General features: G+C 41.8%; 1 protein-coding gene across 1 annotated transcript in view; it reads right to left on the bottom strand.

Moving 5' to 3' along the window:
- LOC106584541 (calcium-dependent secretion activator 2) overlaps positions 1-27267 on the bottom strand; it is a 94121-nt gene that overhangs the window by 58643 nt on the left and 8211 nt on the right. Inside the window, exons 4-12 of the mRNA XM_014169953.2 lie at positions 23253-23316; positions 22956-23079; positions 22649-22749; positions 15483-15491; positions 11328-11484; positions 5495-5636; positions 5099-5203; positions 3134-3289; positions 2799-2946 (exon numbers count right to left, since the gene is read on the bottom strand). Coding sequence (XP_014025428.2) covers positions 2799-2946; positions 3134-3289; positions 5099-5203; positions 5495-5636; positions 11328-11484; positions 15483-15491; positions 22649-22749; positions 22956-23079; positions 23253-23316 — 1006 coding nt within the window. The remainder of the gene's footprint in view (positions 1-2798; positions 2947-3133; positions 3290-5098; positions 5204-5494; positions 5637-11327; positions 11485-15482; positions 15492-22648; positions 22750-22955; positions 23080-23252; positions 23317-27267) is intronic.

A 27267-nucleotide genomic window follows, 5' to 3' on the forward strand; every position in this document is an offset into this window, starting at 1 on the left:
TTAGATTATGTCAGGAGAGTACCCAGCCAGAAATAATCACACACCCATTTTTCAAGCTAGCATATATGTCACAAAAAACAAAACCACAGCTAAATGCAGCACTAACCTTTGATGATCTTCATCAGATGACACTCCTAGGACATTATGTTATACAATACATGCAAGTTTTGTTCAATCAAGTTCATATTTATATCAAAACCAGCTTTTTACATTAGCATGTGATGTTCAGAACTAGCATACCCACCGAAAACTTCCGGTGAATTTACTAAATTACTCACGATAAACGTTGACAAAAAACATAAATTATTTTAAGAATTATAGATACAGAACTCCTTTATGCAATCGCGGTGTCCGATTTTAAAATAGCTTTTCGGTGAAAGCACATATATATATATATAGCCCGGCCATCACGGATAGCTATTTGACACCCACCAAACTCAGATTTACTATAAGAAAAATTGGATTACCTTTGCTGTTCTTCGTCAGAATGCACTCCCAGGACTTCTACTTCAACAACCAATGTTGTTTTGGTTCCAAATAATCCATAGTTATATCCAAATAGCTCCGTTTTGTTCGTGTGTTTAAGTCACTATCCGAAGGGTGACGCGCTGGCGCATTTCGTGGCAAAAAATGTCATAATATTCCATTACCGTACTTCGAAGCATGTCAAATGCTGTTTAAAATCAATTTTATGCGATTTTTCTCGTAAAATAGCGATAATATTCCAACCGGGAGATGTTGTATCCGTTCAAACACTGAAAGTAAAACATGGAGTCGTCACATGCATGCGCGTGCCAGTGCCATTGTTCTCAGAAGGACCACTCTCCAAAACCCCTGCCGTTTTTCGCCCTGAGACTGCAGAGCTATCATTCAACGTTCTGGCGCCCTCCTAGAGCCAATGAAAGCCTTAGAAAATGTCACGTTACAGCAGAGATCCTGTATTTTTGATAAAGAGGCTATAGAAGGACAAGAAATGGTCAGACAGGGCACTTCCCATACAGAATCTTCTCAGGTTTTGGCCTGCCATATGAGTTCTGTTATACTCACAGACACCATTCAAACAGTTTTAGAAACGTTAGGGTGTTTTCTATCCAAATCTACTAATTATATGCATATTCTAGTTTCTGGGCAGGAGTAATGACCAGATTAAATCGGGTACTTTTTTTATCCGGCCGTGAAAATACTGCCCCCTATCCCTAACAGGTTAACCTGTTAGGGCTAGGGGGCAGCATTTGCACGTCTGGATAAAAAAACCCGATTTAATCTGGTTACTAATCCTACCCAGTAACTAGAATATGCATATACTTATTATATATGGATAGAAAACACTCTAAAGTTTCTAAAACTGTTTGAATGGTGTCTGTGAGTATAACAGAACTCATTTGGCAGGCAAAACCCTGAGACATTTTCTGACAGGAAGTGGATACCTGATGTGTTGTATTGACTTTAAACCTATCCCATTGAAAAACACAGGGGCTGAGGAATATTTTGGCACTTCCTATTGCTTCCACTAGATGTCACCAGCCTTTACAAAGTGTTTTGAGTCTTCTGGAGGGAGATCTGACCGAACAAGAGCCATGGAACGATGATGTCCCATTAGACACCTGGCGCGAGTTCATGTTGGGTACCCTCGTTCCAATACGTTATAAAAGAGTATGCATTCGTCCACCTTGAATATTATTCATGTTCTGGTTAAAAAGGCCCTAATGATTTATGCTATACAACGTTTGACATGTTTGAACGAACGTAAATATAATTTTTCCCCTCGTTCATGACGAGAAGTCCGGCTGGCTTAGATCATGTGCTAACAAGACGGAGATTTTTGGACATAAATGATGAGCTTTTTTGAACAAAACTACATTCGTTATGGACCTGTGATACCTGGAAGTGACATCTGATGAAGAGAATCAAAGGTAATGGATTATTTACATAGTATTTTCGATTTTAGATCTCCCCAACATGACGTCTAGTCTGTATCGCAACGCGTATTTTTCTGGGCGCAGTGCTCAGATTATTGCAAAGTGTGATTTCCCAGTAAGGTTATTTTTAAATCTGGCAAGTTGATTGCGTTCAAGAGATGTAAATCTATAATTCTTTAAATGACAATATAATATTTTACCAATGTTTTCTAATTTTAATTATTTAATTTGTGACGCTGACTTGACTGCCGGTTATTGGAGGGAAACGATTTCCTCAACATCAATGCCATAGTAAAACGCTGTTTTTGGATATAAATATGAACTTGATAGAACTAAAAATGCATGCATTGTCTAACATAATGTCCTAGGAGTGTCATCTGATGGAGATTGTAAAAGGTTAGTGCATCATTTTAGCTGGTTTTATGGTTTTGGTGACCCTGTCTTTGACTTGACAAAACATTACACACAACTCTTGTAAATGTACTGTCCTAACATACTCTAAATTTATGCTTTCGCCGTAAAACCTTTTTGAAATCGTAAAACGTGGTTAGATTAAGGAGATGTTTATCTTTCAAATGGTGTAAAATAGTTGTATTTTTGAAAAATTTGAATTTTGACATTTATTTGGATTCAAATTTGCCGCTCTTGAAATGCACCTGCTGTTGATGGAGTGCACCACGGGTGGCACGCTAGCGTCCCACCTAGCCCATAGAGGTTAACTACAGTATATCCATTGTTCGCTACAGTTGTTAGTTAAATAACGAAACAACCATGGATTTACGTTAGTCGAGTATGTGATGTTTTTGCATGCAATGCTGGTAATTTGTGATCAGTTTGTGCGGTCAAAGAACAGACAATAGAGGTTGAGTGTGGTTGTACCTCTTGACCGGAGTCCAGCACACAGAGTTTGGCACACTGCTTCTTGGCGTCCATTAGCATGTTGAACATGGTGCACACTGACAGCGACACCCGGAAGTCCGTTGACTTGCTGGCCTTCTGCATCTTGGAGTCGAAGGCGGCTTTCGTTCTTTGGGTATAAAAAGACAATTGAAAGGTGTTAATTCCCAGGAGGCTATGGAAAACACTGCTCAAAACCACATCACTAAACTCTTCCTCATTATCCTCAGTAATATCGCAGTTATAAACCAGGTATGCAGTGGTAAATGCTTAACCCCCAACCCATCACAGGTGGTGACGTCCTCCTGACCTCTGACCTTTTGACGCAAGCCTCCATCATGTCGCTGGCCATGAGCTTCAGCCTCTGCTCCAGGTGTTTGGCAAACTCTGGCTCGGGCCAGTGCAGGTCCAGGACAAACATCTGGAGGGCGTCTAACTTCCAGAAGAGGTCCTCTGAGGTTGCTGAGCCATTACTAGGGGTTGGGGAGGTAAGAAGCCAAAGATTAACTTTGCCAAGCTTCATGGAAGTTCTGTCAGTTAAACATGAACAAATGAAAACTGAGTTACAAAGTCTGGGGTGTTGTGCTCGAGGGTTTTAAGTGAAGTACAGATGTTTTCTTGTATTACTGCTCAATAACTGAACACGTTTGACAATTTACATGGTTCACAGTTTAACATGTCAGAGTTACATATGACATGTTCTTAAGACACACCCAACAGTTCCTGAACATGTTCTACAGTGACTGAACACACCCTGCTGTCAAACTGACTGTTACTAAGGAGACTCTCAGCACACAGACAGATGGGTCTCCATCGCCACCTTCTATCCGGTGTCTACACCGCAACACATGGCAACCGGTGGCTGTAACCAGCATCCAAGTGTACAGCGAACCAGAGCGAGTGAGGGAGAGAGACAGAGGGTGAGGGGTGGTGAAGCACACTCACTTTTCTCACTTCGCCTTTAAAAGACTTACCTTCACAAGTGGGAATAAATAATTTGAGCGAAATCCGTGTTGCAATTAAATGCTCGCTCATATCCCCCCCTCATGACTAATTAGGAGCTCTCTTCTCTGAACGTCCCCTCTCCCGGGGGAATGGAACGATCCCCCACGCCCGTCTGTGCTTGCTAACGAAGTGCCAGTTTTTTTTTTCTTGAGCGAGGCAAGGGTAGGTGGGTGGGTGGTTTGAGTCTCCGCTGTTTCTACTGGGCCCTCAGAAGTCAACTTGTATTGTGATGCGGCAGAGTCGCGTGGAACTTTTTTGCCTGTTGTTAACGAGCTAGGTTGTTTACATCATGTAGAATGTGCTAATCAGACCCTGAAATTTTTATTTTCAGGTCTACGTAGTCTGTAGAATTATCACAAACACTCCAGGAAACCGAACCAGGGTACAGAATTTCATATATGAAAAAGCCCTTCATAATTTTGCTTGTGGGGGATCTTGACTGCTCATTTATGACAAAGGTTTGAGGAAAAAATGGTCACTTGACAAGTGCTGAAAACTGTTTAATAACAGTCCCAAAGACCAGCATTGAGGTTTCGAAGAAACATATTCACTGAAATGTGCAAAACGGCTACGCCTACTTACAAAATGTCAGGTAAATTAATTCCTTGCAAGCTGAAATAAGAATCCCAGTTCTTATTTAACATTCATTAGGCATGATATACTTCACAACTCAGTGCTTAACTGAGCTGAGAATTGACCAGCATACCATAACATCACAGTTATAAACAGGTTTCAAAACAGGTGTCTCTGATACTATCCAATATACAATAAAAATACCTAAGATATGTTGGATGTGTGCACAAAAAACATGCCACAGCCGTTCCTGATCAAGGAGCCACAACATACATTTCACAAAGGAGATGCTGCTGTGCCACAAAACATTTGCCATGCTGCACCACATAACACAACAACCCTCACAAGACAACAAAAACATGCTTTTATCTTGATATCAAAGAAGGTATCAGTCTGAGGTCATCAAAAGGGGCAACCAATCCCAGGAATATCTGGGCCACCTGAATTGCACAGTTAAAAGCCTCAGTACTGGTAGGCATTCTGGTCTTACTATTAACATTTAAATGTGAGGGCAGATTTTCAAGTTTCACACTTCTACAAAATGCATTAAGCTAGTTCGATAGTTAATGGCATACCATTGGCAAAGGGAAGTAATAGAATGCGAAATAGTGTTCTTGAATTGGAGAAGTTTGACAATGACAAGACAACCACAGCACAGTCCATGCCACAGTGCCCCACTAGGACTTGCGGCAGCCCATACACACGTGCTGTCACACAGCGGGCCCATCCAGGAGGGTGCTGAGAAGCTCGGCATCTGTGGGAGATTGACTTTGGGCAGAGGCACGCTCGGTAGGTTGTTGGTTATTGTCCTGAAAAGAAATGAACGGCAAACCAAACCAAACGACAACAAAGAAAGATGCGACAGAGAACAAAAGACAACAGAGAGATCCCGCTGAGTGTTGATGCTCCAGACTCCATGTGGTTTTGTGTCTCGTCGGTGGCTGTTATCTAACCTACATTACAAACACTTATCTGTAGACATAAAAATGCAGACAGAAATATTCTAGGCTTGCTACTGTTCCTGATGTAAAGCACATCTCTGAGCTTTAAATAGCACAACAGAATGCAACTAATGACTACATTGAGGGGGGGGTCCTTACTTGACGGACTGCCAGGTTTCCTGCTCGAAGCCGCGGTGGATGGACTGGGCGATGGAGGATTCCATAAGGTCTATGTAGCGCACCACCAGTGGGATGAACAGGTCCTGCAGGTGCTTGTGGAACATGCCATTGCACAGGTGAGCTGGGGGAATGAGGAAGGAAGTACGAAATAAATTAAAAGGTTTTGAATGTCGGCTTGAAGGTCTTTATACAGTTCAAGTCCTAGATTAGTTAAATCACGGTCCTTCCCTCCCACAGTCCACATTATGATATTTGCATAAAAAATCCATCTTTTCACAATGTCCTGATATGCAAAGGAAGTAGGAGAAAGAAGAGGAAAGAGAGAAGAGAAAGATGCTCAGAAAGTCAGAGTAAGACACAAAGGGCTCTATTTGAACAAACCTAATGCGATTGTAAATCTTATGTCCAGGTGTGTTTTGATATTTTTACAGCGGGAATTATGGGCGCAATAGCTGTCTGTGGCGTGAAAGGGCTGGGTTTTGATCAATAAATAAGTTGTAGGTGTGATGAGGGCTTGACCATTCACAGGGCAATCAACATGTTCGATGGCTTAATACTGCATGTGGTTATCTCAAGTTGTGTATGTTATTGACAGTGTTTGCATTGTCATCGACTCCAATTTGGCTGGGGGGCACAGAATATTCTCACCCTAGTCCATTGTATATTGATACGTTTATTAAATAGCATAGGTTACAGTAAAAAATAATAGCAACTGTAAAATACATCCAGTTTTTGCTAAATATAGTATATTTGGAGTGTTGGCAGTCAACATTGTTGTAATTGCTTCAATGAGTAGGCTTGTAGGCCATACATGTCTTTATGCATTTGTCTTAAAAAAAATTATACTAGCCTCCCCTTTAAATGTGTGTGAGGCATGTTCGCAATAAGCAAGATATAGGCCTATGTACCGTTGAGATGGCATTATAGGACTAAATCACTTGAATATGTTTGGAGGAGCATTATAGGACCGTATCATTTGAATATGTTCGAAGGAGCATTATAGGACTGAATCATTTGAATATGTTTGAAGGAGCATTATAGGACCGTATCATTTGAATATGTTCGAAGGAGCATTATAGGACTGAATCATTTGAATATGTTTGGAGGAGCATTATAGGACTGAATCATTTGAATATGTTTGAAGGAGCATTATAGGACTGAATCATTTGAATATGTTGGAGGGGCATTATAGGACCGAATCATTTGAATATGTTTGAAGGAGCATTATAGGACTGAATCCTTTGAATATTATAGGACCATGTAAATTGTGAGATCTACAAAAGCATGACGTAAAAGCCTCATGAGTAGACCATTTAGAAACCTGCTATTGATAAAAAAGGAAAAAAGAAATTGTATTTATTTTATATCTTATCACCTTTAATGCTGCATTGTTAGAAATGGACCCGTAAGCATTTTACTGTTAGTCTACACCTGTTGTCTACGAAGCATGTGACAAATTAAATTTTATTAGACATTTTATTTTGATATGGTACTTGGCTAATGCATGGCCAGGATAAGAAAGACATTAGTGTTGAAGCCTCTTTCATTAGAGTAGGGTAGGCTACTGAGGGATTCATTTTTAATCAAATGAAATGGAAAACAAGCAATTGTTAGAGGAATATACAAGGTGTTTCTACAACTTGATTGGAATCCACCTGTGGTAAATAAAGTTGATAGGACATGATTTGGAAAGGCACACCTGTTTATATAAAGGTCCCACAGTTGACAGTGCATGTCAGAGCAAAAACCAAGCCATGAGGTCAAAGGAATTGTCCGTAGAGCTCAGAGACAGGATTGTGTTGAGGTACAGACCTGGGGAAGGGTATCAAAAAATGTCTGCAGTATTGAAGGTCGCCAAGAACACAGTGGCCTCCATCATTCTTAAATGGAAGAAGCTTGGAACCACCAAGGCTCTAACTACCCTAGAGCTGGCCGCCTGGCCAAACTGAGCAATCGGGGGAGGTGGGTTTAAGTCAGGGAGGTGACCAAGAATCAGATGGTCACTCTGACAGAGCTCCAGAGTTCCTCTGTGGAGATGCAAGAACCTTCCAGGACAATCCTCTCTGCAGCACTAAATACCTGTTTTTGCTTTGTCATTGTAGGGTATTGTGTGTAGATTGATGAGGGGAAAAAAACATTTTAGAATAAGGCCGTAACGTAAGAAAATGTGGAAAAAGTCAAAGGGTCTAAATACTTTCCAAATGCACTGTATGGAGAGGGTTTTACACACATCCAAAATAATAACAGGCGCTGGCTAAATGAATGTACAACACATAGATGAAAAGGGGATGTCCACTCACTGTTTTGCTGCTCCAAAAAGTGATATTTTAATAAAGATGATTTTTTTAAATAACATGTTTCATAAAAGCTTTGGTGATTAAGATTTATTTCAAAAGAGTCTCACGAGCTCAAACCTTTATGGACAGTCTTGGCTACTTAGCAAATGTATTGGGCAGAACAACAACAAAAAAACAGCCTTTATTGAGAAGAGGGGAGGCTGTGCTTGATCTTTAATCGAATAAAACTTAATGGCAAAAACATTCGTTTTTTTTATATGTTGCTAAATATGAGGTTCACAGGCACAAAAAGTACATCTCTCTTGCTCCATGTGCACATGGGCACTGTGCGTTGCAGCTGAATAGGCTGTGGTTCCGCTGTCAAAATCCATGCCATAACCAACCGTGTTACCGCTAAGACCTCCTTTGTGCTAAATTAAATTGTCACTTTTGCACTGGTTTTTAGGGACACACCTCAGCACAAGCAAGCTGATGTTAGTTATGTAAATTGCCAAACATGGTGTTAAACATGTAAATTGCTGAACCTTTACATGCAGAAATTGACATCTAACGTGCGTTTGACACTTGCGCCACCTTGGCGCCAGCCGAAAATAGAGCCCAGAGAGAGAGAGAGAGATTCGCAGAGAGAGAGAGAGAGAGAGAGAGAGAGAGAGAGAGAGAGAGAGAGAGAGAGAGAGAGAGAGAGAGAGAGAGAGAGATTCGGAGAGAGAGAGAGAGAGAGATTTGGAGAGAGAGAGAGAGAGAGATTTGGAGAGAGAGAGAGATTTTGAGAGAGAGAGAGAGAGAGAGAGAGAGAGAGAGAGAGAGAGAGAGAGAGAGAGAGAGAGAGAGAGAGAGAGGGGAGAGAGATTTTGAGAGAGATTCGGAGAGAGAGAGAGAGAGAGAGAGGAGACAAAGGAAGAGAGCACATAGGACTCCTGTTGGTCTCTCAGGGCTTCATTAGTCCTAATTTCCCATCACTCTGTTCCTTCATTTCCCATTATTCTGTTCCTTCATGATTAACACTTGCCTTTTTACCCTCCTGAGAGCCCACGGCTCTTCTCCCAACAAGTTCCTGCATCACGCAACACATGCAGACACTAAAGTGAGCATTTAGTTAATCCTTAGTACACGTGGATATTAAGACCTGGTGTGATAAATGAAATATGTTTTGTTCACACTACAAAACAATCATTAAAATGTGGTATTACAAACAATAATGCTTCAATTCTGACTATGTATTTGTTCATTTATCACACAGTATCAACATAGCCTCTTTTCACCTTTCTGTACATGTTTATTATTACTCGCATATGTAAAAAAAGATATATTTGGATTTGAGGCAAGTATCAGACAACGGCATTTGACAACATGGAGATCCTGAATGATGTAGGAACTGTCGGGGGACAAATCCTAAAAGGCAGACTTGACCTTGCAGGTAAGCTAAGCAACTATGAAACATAAACTCACAAGTGGAATTGCAGCCTTTTTTCTTTTACCCTAACAATATCATCAGCTTAGACATTTTACAACTATTTTATCTCATTCACTAAAGGCATCATTAATCAAAAACAGGCTCCTCACCTGCAGTAAGTCAAAACAAAAATATTTCTCATTATGTTACTCTTCAAATCAAATAGTTGTTATGACAGTTGGAATAATTGCAAGATTAATGGAGAGTGGTAATAACAGAAAATGGAGGAGAAAAAAACCCACAATAATGATATTTTGCCTACTCCTTACATAATTAGAATTTTATTTTTGAATGTAATTGCCCTTGAGCTGCCTGTCTTTCTGCTCTGGGTGAGGCTTACATAGACAATGTAAAACAACACTTCAGATGTAGCCAACTCTCACTTGGCAATGAAACAAAGGCTCGGAGCTAAGAGTGGATAAGGGAGAAGAGAGAGGGAGAAAGTATGAGAGAGAGAGAGAGAGAGAGAGAGTTTGATAGTACACACAAGGGCAAACACCTGGATGCCACACAGACTTTACACTCATGGAATTAAAATAAGTATTACACATGGTGGGAGCAGGTCAATAGTACTGAGCGATTAACAAAACATGATGTCAGTTACATTTTTGGAATTCCATTTTGTTCGTTTTTTCCTATGAGCTCAATGAGCAGTTTCTCTAGAGAGAAATCAGATCAAACCCAAACTGTGCAATGTAATAGGGAGTTGTAGTTTCCAACAGGCCAATATTATACATAATTTAGTGCAGAAAAGGTGTTAATTAACTACAGTGACCATAATCCTTTGTGCGCCTATTTGTCCGGTCTGTGTGGGTCGACACGGAGAGAAAAGACAGAAGATGCATGATCGAGAGGGATAGTGAGCAGTTGCTTCGCAAAGGTATATCTCCCTGAAAATACATGATCTAAGTGATTGATAGTTGGTATTCAGCAGTCATAAAAGTATGCCTTATTTACTTTGTAGAACTACTAAAATTGTGATTTTGTAATACAGGATAGACAGCAGCTCTATAGAGATGAGACGATGACTTGACAAATAAAGTCATCAAATAAAACAAATGTAATATACACAACAACTTCAATATTTTATTAAAGTAAAGTGAATAAATTATGATCAATAGAAATGGGCAGTCACTACCATCACGGGACTTTTATTCATTGTTTTATTCTGTGTTGTATGAGCATTCAACCCACATAATGCAGAGTGCATTTAATGTTTAAAAAATAATTGGAATTTAAATTCGTTATAAAAATGTATAATTGAACCGTAATGACGTCAAAAAGCACTAATTGCTCAGCACTACAGGGCAAATAATTAGAACTAAATGAGACAAATGTTTCGGTCTATGACTTGTTATCAGAGTAACCACTGCATGTTTACGAGTGGCCAGATATGTTGGAAAAAAGGGAAAACTACAAACCTTTGTTTGCTGATTAGTGAGCAAAGAAATCCAAATGGAGGACAGCCTGGTGAGACAGGTGCCTCAAACCACACTAATACTCTCCTGTCTATGTGACACTGCTCCTCGCATTACAGGAGGTGACAGGTAGAGTCTTTAGCTGACAGCCCCGCACCAGCCCCCTGACTTTACGATCGTGTTTCGACATCCGTTACCATCGTTTTATCTGCTTTTCATTTCTCACCGTTACCTCAGTGATGATGTTAATTATTGTGTTGCCCACGCAAGGACGGGAGCTCTAAGCACAGTTAACAACTTCTCCTAACGAGTCTTGTTTTGCACCGCTGGTGTTAATTAGGACTCTTAGTGGCATGAACATGCTCCGAGAAATACGGGATGTGTTTTGAAGACAGCTCAGGACGGGGAGGTGCCGAAGGCCATGCTTTAAATAGGGACAGGGACAAAATGGAGTGTCAGGTGACAAAATAACTAGAGGGAACACTACAGGGAAATACGGCACTCACAGTTACTGAACTGGAAGTTGTTGAACTGTGCACATGAATCAGTGATGCGTTGTAGGCTACACTTTAAATCAGTTTTGGGAGGCTAAGCATAGGGTCAGAGGTAGATTAAGGGGGACACAGGGAGAACTGAGAACTCACAGTCACAACGCAGGAAGTTGTTAAGCAGCTGGAATAAGGGAAAGCTATCCCATGAGTCAACGGGCTGGACTTGTAGAGCACCATCCATGTCGACGGTGTAGAGAGACAGGAAGGTCTCTGCGTGCTCCGCCATCATCTCCGGCCACCACGAGAATGCCTAGAAAAGAGCGGGAAGCAGAGAGAGCAGAGGGAAGAAGATAGCGAGAAAGAGAACAAAAAAGAAACAAAGAAAAGGGGGAGAAGGCAAAATAAATAAATAAAATAATACATTAAAAAAGGCCAAGTCAACACAAACCACTATCTCTAGTTTACTCTGGTGAAGAATAGTTGGACATACAATGTAAAATGACACAATCAGAGCAAGATGGAAAGAAGTGACAGATGGATAGAGAAAAGACTGCTATGAAAAATAAAAGATCTTAAAAAATCAAAACAATCTAATGAATGAAACCAAGAGAGAAACAGCCAAATGGGTGATGGGTAGCATAAAGAAGGGACCTTGAGCACACAATGGACTCCAACACTTAAAAAGATGAATCACATATTGGTTATTACATTATGCTTCCAATGTGGCGCTTCAATCTCCAAGGTGAGGCTAGAAAAAAGTTATTAAAAAGGCACAGACAGATATGTGTTTTTAACCTGCAATGTTCAGAGCGGAATAAATACAAAGCTCATCTGAGAACAGTAATAACTTATAATTTAGTGGTCATACTATCAGAAACAGTATCTATAATAACAAACAAAAAATGTGATAGTGTGTGACTAGTTGGCCAGTTTATTAGGTACACCCATCTAGTACCCGGTCGGACACCCCTTTGCCTCCAGAATAGACTGAATTCCTCGGGGCATGGAAACATTGCTCAATTGGTATCAAGGGACCTAATGTGTGCCATTGAACATTCCCCACACCATAATATCACCAGCCTGTACCGTTGACACCAGGAAGGGTGGGGCCATGGATTTTGCTTACGCCAAATCCTGACTCTGGAAATGGGATTCGTCGGACCAGGCAATATTTTTCCACTCCTCAATTGTCCAGTGTTGGCGATTGCATGCCCACTGGAGCCTCTTCTTCTTGTTTTTACCTGATAGGAGTGAAACTTGGTGTGGTCGTCTGCTGCAATAGCCCATCTGTGACAAGGACCAATGAGTTGTGCGTTCAGAGACGCCGTTCTGCACACCACTGTTGTATTGCATCGTTATTTGCCAGTTTGTGGCCCGCCTGTTAGCTTACACGATTCTTGCCATTCTCCTTGGACCATGCTTCTTGACATTCTATGACCTCCCAGGCCCACCCATGGCTGCGCCCCTGCCCAGTCATGTGACATCTATAGATTAGGGTTTCATTTAGTTATCTAAATTTACAGATTTCCTTATATGAACTGTAACTCTGTAAAATGGTTGAATTTCTGTTCAGTATAAATGTATTAGGGCCCTAAATCTATGGATTGCACATGACAGGGAATACAGATATGCATTAGTTGGTGACAGATACCTTGGATCAGAAAACCAGTCTGTATCTGGTGTGACCACCATTTGCATCATGCAGTGTGACATCTCCTTCACAGAGTTGATCAGGCTGTTGATTGTGGCCTGTGGAATGTTGTCCCACTCCTCTTCAATGGCTGTGCGAAGTTGCTGAATATTTCCAGGAACTGGAACATGCTGTCGCACACGTCGATCCAGAGCATTCCAAACATGCTCAATTGGTGACATGTCTGGTCAGTTTGCAGGCCATGGAAGAACTGGGACATTTTCAGCTTCCAGGAATTGGGTACAGATCCTTGCAGCATGGTGCCGTGCATTATCATGCTGAAACATGAGGTGATGGCAGCAGATGAATGGCACAACAATGGGCCTCAGGATCTCGTCACGGTATCGCTGTGCATTCAAATTGCCATCTATAAAATGCAATTGTGTTCGTTGTCCGTAGATTACGGCTGCACAATATGATAACCCCACCACCACAGGGCAGGCACTCTGTTCACACCGCCGACATCAGCAATCCGCTCGCCCACACAACGCCATACATGCTGTCTGCCATCTTCCCGGTACAGTTGGAACTGGGATTCATCCATGAAGAGCACACTTCTCCAGCTTGTCAGTGGCCATCAAAAGGTGAGCATTTGCCCACTGAAGTCTGTTACGACACCAAACTGCAGTCAGGTCAAGACCCTGGTGAGGACAACAAGCACGCAGATGAGCATCCCTGAGACGGTATCTGACAGTTTGTGCAGAAATTCTTCATTTGTGCAAACCCACAGTTTCATCAGCTGTCCGGGTGGCTGGTCTCAGATGATCCCACAGGTGAAGAAGCCGGATGTGGAGGACCTGGTCTGGCATGGTTATACCTGGTCTGGGGTTGTGAGGTCGGTTGGATGTACTGCCAAATTCTTCATAACGACATTGGAGGCGGCTTAACGTTCAATTCTCTGGCAACAGCTCTGGTGTACATTCCTGCAGTCAGCATGCCAATTACACACTCCCTCAAAACTTGAGACATCTGTGGCATTGTATTGTCTGACAAAACAGCACATTTTAGAGTGGCCTTTCTTGTCCCCTGTACAAGTTGAAGCTGTGTAAGGATCATGCTGTTTAATCAGTTTCTTCATATTCCACACCTGTCAGGTGGATGGGATTATCTTGGCAAAAAAATAAATGCTCACTAACAGGAATGTAAACAAATTTCTGCACAACATTTTTGAGAAATAAGCTTTTTGTGTGTATGGGAAACTTCTGGGATCTTTTATTTCAGCTCATGAAACATGGGTCCAACACTTTACATGTTGCGTTTATATATTTGTTCAGTGTATATCACACAAAAGAAGAAAAGGTTCAAAAGATGGATGTGCACTCAAACTCTCTTTTCATGTCTTGGTGGGACTAGCCATTATACATGTACTGTAGTTACAAACCCAATCACAGTGATTATTGAATACAATATTTGCTTAAAGTTCTGACTGGTCCTTGACTATTGTTACGGTGTGTCAATGTGACTACATACCGATATGTTTTGTTTGTGTCAATATTGTGTACGACACACCATCTATCAAGGAAGTTAGTATAGGAGATTTTAGGTCATATCCAGGAAGTTAGTATAAGATTTGAGGTCATATCCAGGAAGTTAGTATATGAGATTTTAGGTCATAATGGAGCTTGACAAAGTCATGTTCTTGGCTCTAAGTCAATGGGACATTTAGCAGGGCTGCTGTTGCTTTTCATGACTGCATTGTCTACATGCCCACCCAAAAGAGATGCTTCCTACCCTACTCAGTGGTCGCCATGTGACGAGAGAGAAAAGTGCAAAGAGCCCAATGAAGCACAAGGGGGGAGGAATGTGACAGATTGATTGAAGGTCGTTGTTCCTGTGTGCGTGTGAGTCCATCCGTCTGTGTGTGTCCGTCTGTATGTGTGTGTGTGTGTGTGTGTGTGTGTGTGTGTGTGTGTGTGTGTGTGTGTGTGTGTGTGTGTGTGTGTGTGTTTTAGTGGGCGTTTGCGGCAGATAAAACACTAGGCTGGCGGTCAGAGAAGGTGCATGTCCCATCGCTATACCTGGCCTTGAGGGCCATTGTCATCATCCTTTTCAGATGTGCCTTTTCAGCGCTCTGTGCAAATCAACACAATTAAAAAGAGTGCCTTTGTGCCACACGATTTGTTACCTATCGCCAACCCCCTCAATTCACACCAACAGGCATCCTCATATAACTGCAGGAAAGAACTCACAAAATGCTGTATCTAAGTGAGATACAGAGAAAGATGGAGGAATAAAAATGTAAGGTATATGACTGAAAACAAGGGCAAACGATACAGATGCATGTCAATAAACACTGAATTGTAGCAACATTTGGGTACAATAATCACCCCAAAACCTGAATCCTTAGATACCCAGAGGGTAGAATTTGGTATCATGGGACACAAATATTCAGCAGTCCACCAGGACCACAACCTGTCGTGGATCCACCACATCGCACCTTAATGATGGTTGATGTCTCAGTATCAACCATCTCGATGAAAACCATGAACAGAGCTTGACAGGGTATGAGTGAAGAGTGGTATACTGTATGACTGACAGATGTTGACAGGCTTTGGGACGTAACACAATTTGATGGACATGACAGACACACAGATAGAGTTTTCTTAAGAAACACTTACCTCTCTTCCCTTTCCAATTCATATCAGAAGAAGAGGAAAAGTGAAAGACAGAAATTAGAGAAAGTGAAGGTCTCTCTTTGCATTTTTCACTTGGTATAAAATACTAAAAAGGGTCATTTGATTTCCACACATGCTGAAAACATGGAAACATTTTAAAAGGACCATGTCTCATTTGTGGTCATGACAGCCACAGATTAGCAGCCACTTATAAATAGCGCTGTCACTCAGAAACAGATATCTGAAGCCACACTGCCACTTATTTGACAAGTACAGTGCATGTGGATAGTTTTCAGACCCCTCAACTTTTTCCACATTTTGTTATGTTACAGCCTTATTCTAAATTTGATTAAAGTGTATTTTTCCCCCTCATCAATCTACACACAAACCCCATAATGACAAGGCAAAAACAGGGTTTTAGACATTTTTTACATAAGTATTCAGACCCTTTACCTTCGGCAGCGATTACAGCCTTGAGTCTTCTTGGGTATGACACCACAAGCTGGGCACATCTGTATTTGGGGAGTTTCTCCTATACTTCACTGCCGATCCTCTCAAGCGCTGTCAGGTTGGATGGGGAGCGTCGCTGCACAGCTATTTTTCAGGTCTCTCCAGAGATGTAAGATTTGGTTCAAGTCCGGGCTCTGGCTGGGCCACTCAAGGACATTCAGAGACTTGTCCCGAAGCCACTCCTGCGTTGTCTTGGCTGTGTGCTTAGGGATGTTGTCCTGTTGGAAGGTGAACCTTCGGCCCCTGTCTTAGGTCCTGAGCGCTCTGGAGCAGGTTTTCATCAAGGATCTCTCTGTACTTTGCTCCGTTCATCTTTCCCTCGATACTGAATAGTCTCCCAGGCCCTGCTGTTGAAAAACATCCCCACAGCATGACGCTGCCCCGACCGTGCTTCACTGTAGGGATGGTGCCAGGTTTCCTCCAGACGTGACGCTTGGCATTCAAGCCAAAGAGTTTCATCTTGGTTTCATCAGACAAGAGAATCTTGTTTTTCATGGTCTGAGAGACTATAGGTGCCTTTTGGCAAACTCCAAGCAGGCTGTCATGTGCCTTTTACTGAAGAGTGGCTTCCGTTTGGCCACTCTACAATAAATGCTTGATTGGTGGAGTGCTGTAGAGATGGTTGTCCATCTGGAAGGTTCTCCCATCTCCACAGAGGAACTCTGGAGCTCTGTCAGAGTGACCATCGGGTTCTTGGTCACCTCCCTGACCAAGGCCCTTCTCCCCTGATTGCTCAGTTTGGCTGGGCGGCCAGCCCAGACAAAGGAAGAGTCTTGGTGTTTGGAACCACCAAGGAAGAGTCTTGATGGTTCCAAATTTCTTCCATTTAAGACAGATGGAGGCCACTGTGTTCTTGGGGACCTTCAATGCTGCAGACATTTTTTGGTACACTTCCCCAAATCTGTGCCTCGATACAATCCTGTCTGAGCTCTACGAACAATTCCTTCGACCTCATGGCTTGGTTTTTGCTCTGACATGCACTGTCAACTGTGGGACCTTATATAGACAGGTGTGTGCCTTTCCAAGTCATGTCAGATCAATTGATTAGAGTGCACCTGTGGTGAATTCAAATTTTAGAAATATCTCAAGGATGATCAATGGAAACAGGATGCAACTGAGCTCCTTTTTGCTTTGACATTTTGGGGGTATTGTGTGTAGATTGATAAGGGAAACAATTACTTTAATCAATTTTAGAATAAGGCTGTAATGTAACAAATGGTGGAAAAAGTCAAGAGGTCTGAACACTTTCTGAATGCACTGTATATGTGTTGTTTGTGGATGTCTCAACACCTATGATTGAGCAGTTTTACACTGTACCATAAGAGCGACCTGTGTGTATGGGCTGTGGGCGTTGTTTTCATCTCTGCCCGCCAAGATTTTACTACAGTGTTGGCACTTGATGTGTCATCTTCCACTTTGGCACACAGCTGCCAACACAGACCCAGGATAGAAACAAACAGCTCTACCCCTCTCAAAGAGTGCAGTGTATAAAGTCAGAACATCTGCTGTTTCAGCCACTGCCTATCACCAAGGGAGTACCCCAAGGCTTGATCCTAGGCCCCAGACGCTTCTCAATTTACATCAACAACATAGCTCAGGCAGTAGGAAGCTCTCATCTATTTATATGCAGATAATACAATCTCAAACTCAGCTGACCCCTCCCTGGATTTTGTGTTAAAAGCTCTACAGCAAAGCTTTCTTAGTGTCCAACAAGCTTTCTCTGCCCTTAACATTGTTCTGAACACCTCCAAAACAAAGTTCATGTGGTTTGGTAAGAAGAATGACCCTCTCCCCACCAGTGTGATTACTACTTCTGAGGGTTTAGAGCTTGAGGTAGTCACCTGATACAAGTACGGCTAGACGGTACAACATCCTTCTCTCAGCACATATCAAAGCTGCAGGCTAAAGTTAAATCTAGACTTGGTTTCCTCTATTGTAATCGTTCCTCTTTCACCCCAGATGCCAAAGTAACCCTGATTCAGATGACCATCCTACCCATGCTAGATTATGGAGACGTAATTTATAGATCGCTGTCGAGCGGCTAGATGTTCTTTACCATTCGGCCATCAGATTGGCCACTAATGCTCCTTACAGGCCACATCACTGCACTCTATACTCCTCTGTCAACTGGTCACCTCTGTATACCCAATGCAAGACCCACTGGTTGATGCTTATTTATAAAACCCTCTTAGGCCTCACTCCCCCATATCTGAGATACCTACTGCAGCACTCATCCTCCACATACAACACCCGTTCTGCCAGTCACATTCTGTTAAAGGTCCCCAAAGCACACACATCCCTGGGTCGCTCCTCTTTTCAGTTCGCTGCAGCTAGCGACTGGAACGAGCTGCAAAAAACACTCAAAGTGGACAGTTTTATCGACATCTCTTCATTCAAAGACTCAATCATAGACACTCTTACTGCCAGTTGTGGCTGCTTCGCATGATGTATTGTTGTCTCTACCTTCTTGTCCTTTGTGGTGTTGTCTGTGCCTAATAATGTTTGTGCCATGTTTTGTGCTGCTACCATATTGTTGTGATGTTGCATTGCTGCCATGCTTTTGTTGTTGTGTTAGGTCTCTTATTATGTAGTGTTGTGGTGTCACTCTTGTTGTGATGTGTGTTTTGTCCAATATTTTTTGTTTATTTTTAATCCCAGCCCCCGTCCCCGCAGGTGGCCTTTTGCCATCATTGTAAATAAGAATTTGTTCATAACTGACTTGCCTAGTTAAATAAAGGTTCAATATATATATATATTTTTAAGTGGTTTAAAGTTATTAGATCAACGCCTTCTTGTGTGGCACAGGCAGGAATCATCATTCCTACGTCTGGTAAGATGAGGGGTGGGGGTGTGTGTCTATTTGTCAATAACAGCGGGTGTGCAATGTCTAATATTAAACAAGTCTTGAGGTATTGCTCGCCTGAGGAAGAGTACCTCATGATAAACTGTAGATCTACCAAGAGAGTTCTCATCCACATTATTCGTAGCCATCTATTTACCACCACAAACTGATGCTGGCACTAAGACCGCACTCAACGAGCTGTATAAGGCCATAAGCAAACAAGAAAATGCTCATCCAGATGCGGCGCTCCTAGTGGCCGGGGACTTTAATGCAGGCAAACTTAAATCCGTTTTACCTCATTTCTATCAGCATGTCACATGTGCAACCAGAGGGAAAAAAACTCTAGACCACCTTTACTCCACACACGGAGATGCATACAAAGTTCTCCCTCGCCCTTCATTTGGCACATCTGACCATAATTCTATCCTCCTGATTCCTGCTTACAAGCAAAAACGAAAGCAGGAAGTACCAGTGACTCGCTTAATATGGAGGTGGTGAGATGACGTGGATGCTTCGCTATAGGACTGTTTTGCTAGCACAGACTGGAATATATTCAGGAATTCATCCAATGGCATTGAGGAGTATACCACCTCAGTCACTGGCTTCATCAATAAGTGCATCGATGACATCGTCCCCTCAGTGACCATACGTACATATCCCAACCAGAAGCCATGGATTACAGGCAACATCCGCATCTAGCTAAAGGCTTGCACTGCCGCTTTCAAGGAGCTGGACACTAATCCGGACGCTTATAAGAAATCCTGCTACGCTATCAGACAAACCATCAAATAGGCAAAGCGTCAATACAGGATAAATATTGAATCCTACTACACCGGCTCTGGCGCTCGTCGGATGTGGCAGAGTTTGAAAACTATTACGTACTACAAAGGGAAACCCAGCTGCCCAGTGACACGAGTCTACCAGACGAGCTAAATGCTTGCATGAGAGCACCATGCATGAGAGCACCAGCTGTTCCCGGACAACTGTGTGATCACACTCTAGTTGATGGGGACCATAGTCCCTGTACCCAAGGAAGCGAAGGTAACCTGCCTAAATGATTACCGCGCCATAGCACTCACATCGGTAGCCATGAAGTGCTTTGAAAGGCTGGTCATGGCTCACATCAACACCATCATGCCGGAAAGCCTAAACACACACCAATTCGCATACCGCCCCAAAAGATCCACAGACGACGCAATCTCAATCGCACTCCACACTGCCCTTTCCCACCTGGACAAAAGGAACACATTTACATTTACATTTTAGTCATTTAGCAGACGCTCTTATCCAGAGCGACTTACAGTAGTGAATGCATACATTTCATACATTCTCACACCCATGTGAGAATGCTGTTCATTGACTACAGCTCAGCGTTCAACACCATAGTGCCCACAAAGCTCATCACTAAGCTAAGGACCCTGGGACTAAACATATCCCTCTGCAACAACACATCTGCCACGCTGATCCTCAACACTTGGGCCCCTCAGGGGTGTGTGCTTAGTCCCCTCCTGTACTCCCTGTTCACCCACGACTGCGTGGTCAAACACGACTCCAACATCATCATTAAGTTTGCTGATAACACAACAGTGGTAGCCCTGATCACCGACAACGATGAGACAGTCTATAGGGAGGTGGTCAGAGACCTGGCAGTGTGGTGCCAGGACAACAACCTCTCCCTCAATGTGAGCAAGACAAAGGAGCTGATGGACTACAGGAAAAGGCGGGCCAAACAGGCCCCCATTAACATCAACAGGGTTGTAGTGAAGCGTGTCGAGAGTTAAGTTCCTTGGTGTCCTCATCACCAATGAACTATTATGGTCCAAACACACCGAGACAGTTGTGAAGAGGGCACGACAACACATTTTCCCCCTCAGGAGACTGAAAAGATTTGTCATGGGTCCCCAGATCCTCAAAAATGTCTACAGCTGCACCATCAAGAGCATCCTGACCGGTTGCATCACCGCCTGGTATTGTAACTGCTCGGCATCTGACCATAAGGCGCTACAAAGGGTAGTGTGTATGGCCCAGTACATCACTGGGGCCAAGCTTCCAGCCATCCAGGACCTATATAATAGGCGGTGTCAGAGGAAGGCCCAAAAAATTGTCAAAGACTCCAGTCACCCAGGTCATAGACTGTTCTCTCTGCTACTGCACGGCAAGCAGTACCGGAGCGCCAAGTCCAGGACCAAAAGACTCCTTAACAGCTTCTACCCCCTAATCCATAAGACTGCTGAACAATTAATCAAATGGCCACCTGGACTATTTACAATATAATATATTGTAATATGTATATAGCCTCGCTATTGTTATTTTATTGTGTTACTTTTTATAATTTTTTACTTTAGCTTATTTTGTAAATATTTTCTTAACCAACAATGCAGTTAAAGAAAGAGTTAAGGGCTTGCACGTTAGCATTTCACAGTAAGGTCTACACTTGTTGTATTCGGCGCATGTGACATTTTTGATTTGATTTAAAAAAAAAAAAAAACATTTCAAGTGAAATATTTATCTATGACAAGAGTTAAGTTGTGGTTTTGAGGAGGAATATACTGACAGCAATAAAGGTATTCTGAAATCTTGAAAGGCACGCTTTGCTAAGATTAGTGACATTTGCATGAAGGAAGTACTGCAACTATTCTTGAAATACTTTATTTCTGATCTGTATATGATGGTTTGTGACTTATACTGTGATTGAGTATAGTGTTCTAAGTGTTGTGACGCTACAGCTCTGTGCACATCAGGGTTGGGGTCAATTCGGAATTTCGGAATTTAACATTTAAATTGACCACATCCCATAGGATGCAGAATTTGAATTTAATTTGAATTGAAGTAGAATTTTACTCAAAGCTATTCAACTGAGATGTGAAACAAGAGTCTCATTCATTTGACAAATATTTTATCAAAAGGATATGTCACATCATTAATGCAAAGAATACACATACCATTTCAAATATTAGTTTGATTATAACTCAAAGATGTCAAACAGTATTTTTACTTCGTCATGATATGTTAGATTGTTCCCTTCCATACTGCAGTATTTGGTCTAATGCATTCTTGGAAAAAATAAATACATCTGATTTAAAAATGTATCTAAATGTAATGCAAACTCTGGAATGATTTTGTATTTTTATAAAGTAACCATTGTTTAACTAGGCAAGTCAATTAAGATCAAATTCCTATTTACAATGACGGCCTACCTCGGCCAAACCCGGACTAAGCTGAGCCAATTGTGCGCCGACCTATGGGGCTCCCACTCACGGCCGGATGTGATACAGCCTAGAATCGAACCAGGGACTGTAGTGATGCCTCTTGCACTGGGATGCAGTACCTTAGACTGCTGTGCCACTCAGGACGCCCTTCTAGCGAATCAGAAACAAGTATTTAACAACGCTGTGGTATATTAACTGTTACTGACAACCCACAACATGATCTTAGAATATTTCCAGAACACTGTCATTATTTCAAATTGTTTTAGGAGAATGAGTGTTTCATGAAAATGAAATGTTTCAACCTTATGCTACATGGTGGTGGTAAACATACATGATGTCAAAAACATTACTATGCTGATAGAATAAATATGCCATTAGAATTGAATTAAATAATATTCTACCTCCTTTAATTCAAAGTATGCTTCCTGTGAGGTGTGGCCAATTAAATTCAAATTCAAGATCTGAATTAGAATTATGAAAAATTCGCAACTCAATTCAGAATCGACCCCAACCCTGGTGCACATTGAGTTTGTAACGGTGATAGTGTGTGTGTGTGTGTGTGTGTGTGTGGTAGGGGTGACACCATTAGTATGGCAGAATGGTCCTACCTCGGAATGGTGCTCATCATTCTGCTGCAGGACCTCAATACAAAGTTCTCCTAGTCGCATCATGTCCTCCAATCTCTTCTCCGGGGCAGCCTGAGCATCAGCTGTGACATTAGCACACACAAACATGCCAGCAGTGTGACATCAGCACACAGATACACTAAAACACTACAGCTACCCAGTATACTCTATTAAGAACACTGACAAACCAACATCATGTGCATATACTTGAACAAAGCCCAGACACAGAGACATGACAGTGAAATACGACACAGTATTATCACCACGTGTGAGCTGGGCTTGCACACACCCTCGATCTGAGCATATTGGGTCAGCTGGGAGTAGTTGATAAGGGCTGCTTTCTCCAGACATTTTTTGACCATCTTCTTCATCTCCTCAGGAGGAATCGGAGTGGTAATGTCCTTCATCAAAACCTAGAATCCACAAAACAGACATCTTGTTCCTTACAAGAGTGACCGAAAACCTGATTTTAGTGGAAGACCACAAGGATAACCCAACACATTCTTGTCTGCAGTATGAATAACTGAATGCAGAGACTTGTAGACTCAAAGAATAACAATAGCCCAACTTTTTCAGCAAAACATACCCTTTCTAGCAGGGAGAGTGTCGCTTTGAGTGCGCCATCTGGTCGGCCAAAGGGGAAACAGTACCTGTGGACACAAGTGTCAGTGGTCAGTGCACCTACAACATCAGATTTTGTGGGAATGCTTAACTGCATTTTGCATCATATGATGCATCATCCGGGGATGATTTCTGTATTTTGAAAGTTACATATTAAAATATTTTGGGACTATGTCAACAATGAACTAATGAAACAAATATCAAAAGATAGTTTTTGGGTGGATTTGTCCTTTAATGCATGAAAGGAAGCCATTGCACTACATAATGCAGGACAGCCATCTATTGAGTACAGATAAAATATTGATCGGCACAAATATGTAGGTTAAATTGTGGGTGATGAAGCCTCAACAAAGTAGAGGTCAGAAGTGAGAGGCAAATAGGATAAATTAAGATAGTGCTTTATTAATCCCCGAGAGGGAAAATAAATTTACTCTCTGTTTATCATATATGCATAGTCACTTTAACTATACATTCATGTACATACTACCTCAATTGGGCCGACCAACCAGTGCTCCCGCACATTGGCTAACTGGGCTATCTGCATTGTGTCCCACCACCCGCCAACCCCTCTTTTTACACTACTGCTACTCTCTGTTCATCATATATGCATAGTCACTTTAACCATATCTACATGTACATACTACCTCAATCAGCCTGACTAACCTGTGTCTGTATGTAGCCTCGCTACTTTTATAGCCTCGCTACTGTATATAGCCTGTCTTTTTACTGTTTCCATTTCTTTACTTACCTATTGTTCCCCAAATACCTTTTTTGCACTATTGGTTAGAGCCTGTAAGTAAGCATTTCACTGTAAGTTCTACACCGGTTGTATTCAGCGCACGTGACAAATAAACGTTGATTTGATTTGAAATTTGATTGCAACCAGCCAATACATACATTACCAATAAATACCCCATGACCACACATTCTCTAGGGACTTTGGTCCTCTTGACTGGTACCAAGCTGAACTACCGGACAACAGCTCTCCTAAATGTGGATATTATATTTTAAGTGGATTTGAGGTGTTCGCAGTCAAACATGTCCCTTCTTAGTGCGTGGTTAGGAATGACCAAACGACTCTTATAGCCCTTATACAACTTCACTGTGTTCCCCTTTAATCCTAAACAAACTACACGCACCCTGCTCCTGTTTGCTGCTGATCAGCATAATCCCAAAATTGTCTAGGCTATTGTTTACTGCCATTAGCCTCTCGTTGAGGAGTGAGGTTAATGACTCCCGCTGCTTTCAACAGCCCTCTACAGACTCCGTGTCCCCACCCACCCTCTCTCCTCCTTGGGGCCAGATGGAGGGCCCTTCACAGGGATGAAGGGGTTTGAAATGCCAAAGTTCAGGGATATGAATGGGGCAAGTTCATTGAACAAACCATCCTTCAAGGTCTGGATCTGTGTCAATGGCCCTGACAATAAGGCCATACAAGGCAATAATGGTGAATAGCAGCTCACAGATGTAGGGAGGACCAAGAATCCAATATACACCATTTTGCACCTGTTTAACCCATAAGAGTCTAAGCAATGTCTAAGCCAGGGGAGGGGTTATTTGATGAAAAATCATTTTTGCCCTTACTGCTATTAGCCCATACAAACACATTGAATAATGATTCACTACATGGAAACAATAGGTAGTCCCCCAACAAATCTAAAGGAAGTTTGTTCTGAAGTGTCTGTCCTATATCTGAGAGACATAAGAAAGATCAGGAAATATTTGTTGTTGTTTTATTTTATCACTTATTTCTGGCACTAAACAGTCTAAGCCCTGGGGGGTTCTATAAAGCTAATTGGAAATGTTTTAATGTCATACCAAGGGTCATTTTGCCGTTTAATTTAGAATTTTAAGACTCCATGAAGTACACCAATAAAATATAGAACACAATTAATAGATTGAAATGTTTATTTAGCTTTACTGCTATTAGCCCGTACAAACACATTGAATAACAGATAGTCCCCCATAAAAAAATATTAAGGAAGTTTGTTCTGAAGTGTCTGTCCTACACATCCAGTCAAAAGTTTGGACATACCTACTCATTCAAGGGTTTTTCTTTATTTTTTAAAATGTTCTACATTGTAGAATAATAGAGAATGCATCAAAACTATGAAATAACACATAAGGAATCATGTAGTAAACAAAAAAGTGTTTAACAAATCAAAATATATTTGATATTTGAGATTCTTCAAAGTAGCCACCCTTTGCCTTCATAACAGCTTTGCACACTCTTGGCATTCTCTCAACCAGCTTCACCTGGAATGCTTTTCCAACTGTCTTGAAGGAGTTCCCACATATTCTGAGCACTTGTTGGCTGCTTTTTCTTCACTCTGCAATCCAACTCATCCCAAACCATCTCAATTGGGTTGAGGTCAGGAGATTGTGGAGGACAGGTCATCTGATGCAGCACTCCATCACTCTCCTTGGTTAAATAGCCTTATACAGCCTGGAGGTGTGTTGAGTCATTGTCCTGTTGAAAAACAAATGACAGTCCCACTAAGAGCAAACCAGATGGGATGGCATATTGTTGCAGAATGCTGTGGTAGCCATGCTGGTTAAGTGTGCCTTGAATTCTAAATATATCACTGACAGTGTCACCAGAAAAGCACCCCACACCATCACACCTTCTCCTCCATGCTTCACGATGGGAACCACACATGCAGAGATCATCCGTTCACCTAGTCTGCATCTCACGAAGACACACCAGTTGGAACCAAAAATCTCTAATTTGTACTGATCAGACCAAAAGGACAGATTTCCACCGGTCTAATGTCCATTGCTCGTGTTTCTTGGCCCAAGCAAGTCTTTTCTTCTTATTGGTGTCCTTTAGTAGTCATTTCTGTGCACCAATTCAACCATGAAGGCCTGATTCACGCAGTCTCCTCTGAACAGTTGATGTTGAGATGTGTCTGTTACTTGAACTCTGTGAAGCATTTATTTGGGCTGCAATTACTGAGGCTGGTAACTCTAATGAACTTATCCTCTGCAGCAGAGGTAACTCTGGGTCTTCCTTTCCTGTGGCGGTCCTCATGAGAGCCAGCTTCATCATAGCACTTGATGGTTTTCGCGACTGCACTTGAAGAAACTTTCAAAGTTCTTGAAATGTTCTGCATTGACTGACCTTCATGTCTTAAAGTAATGATGGACTGTTGTTTCTTTTTGCTTTTTTGAGCAGTTCTTGCCATAATATGGACTTGGTCTTTTACCAAATAGGGCTATCTTATTATCAACCCTACCTTGTCACAACACAACTGATTCAAATGCATTAATGAAAGAAACTCCACAAATGAACTTTTAACAAGGCACACCTGTTAATTGAAATGCATTCCAGGTGACTACCTCATTAAGCTGGTTGAAAGAATGCCAAGAATGTGCAAAGCTGTCATCAAGGTAAAGGGTGGTTACTTTGAAGAATCTCAAATATAATACATATTTTGATTTGTTTAACACTTTTTTGGTTACTACATGAATCCATATGTGTTATTGTCATAGTTGTGATGTATTCACTATTATTCTACAATGTAGAAAATAGTAAAAATAAAGAAAAACCCTTTAATGATTAGGTGTGTCCAAACTTTTGACTGGTACTGTATATCTTAGAGCAATCACTACCCGGACTGCTAACCTTGACTTCCTGGGCTTCTTTCAACTGAAAGAAAAAAGGCGCTGCCTCAAAACAACACTCGCTTTCGTAAGATCAGGAAAAATATTATTTTTGACGTGTATTTAACCCCTTATATTTGGCACTAAACAGTCTCCATATATACTTCCATACATTTTTTCAACTGGTCCCGGGGGACCTTCAGACGAGTGTTGAGGCCTGTGGGCGTCCTAGAGCAAAACAACCGACATGTACTGTAGTGTGTAGCCCAAATTGTTTGGACGCTACAGACAGAAGTTGGCAGATCGGCTGCACCGACTTCAGACAAGTCCCAAGACGCTTTCCATAGAAGGGTCATAATAGTTTGTAGACTAAACCA

This window comes from Salmo salar, chromosome ssa23, assembly GCF_905237065.1.
Source record: "Salmo salar chromosome ssa23, Ssal_v3.1, whole genome shotgun sequence".
In the NCBI taxonomy this organism is placed as follows: domain Eukaryota; kingdom Metazoa; phylum Chordata; class Actinopteri; order Salmoniformes; family Salmonidae; genus Salmo; species Salmo salar.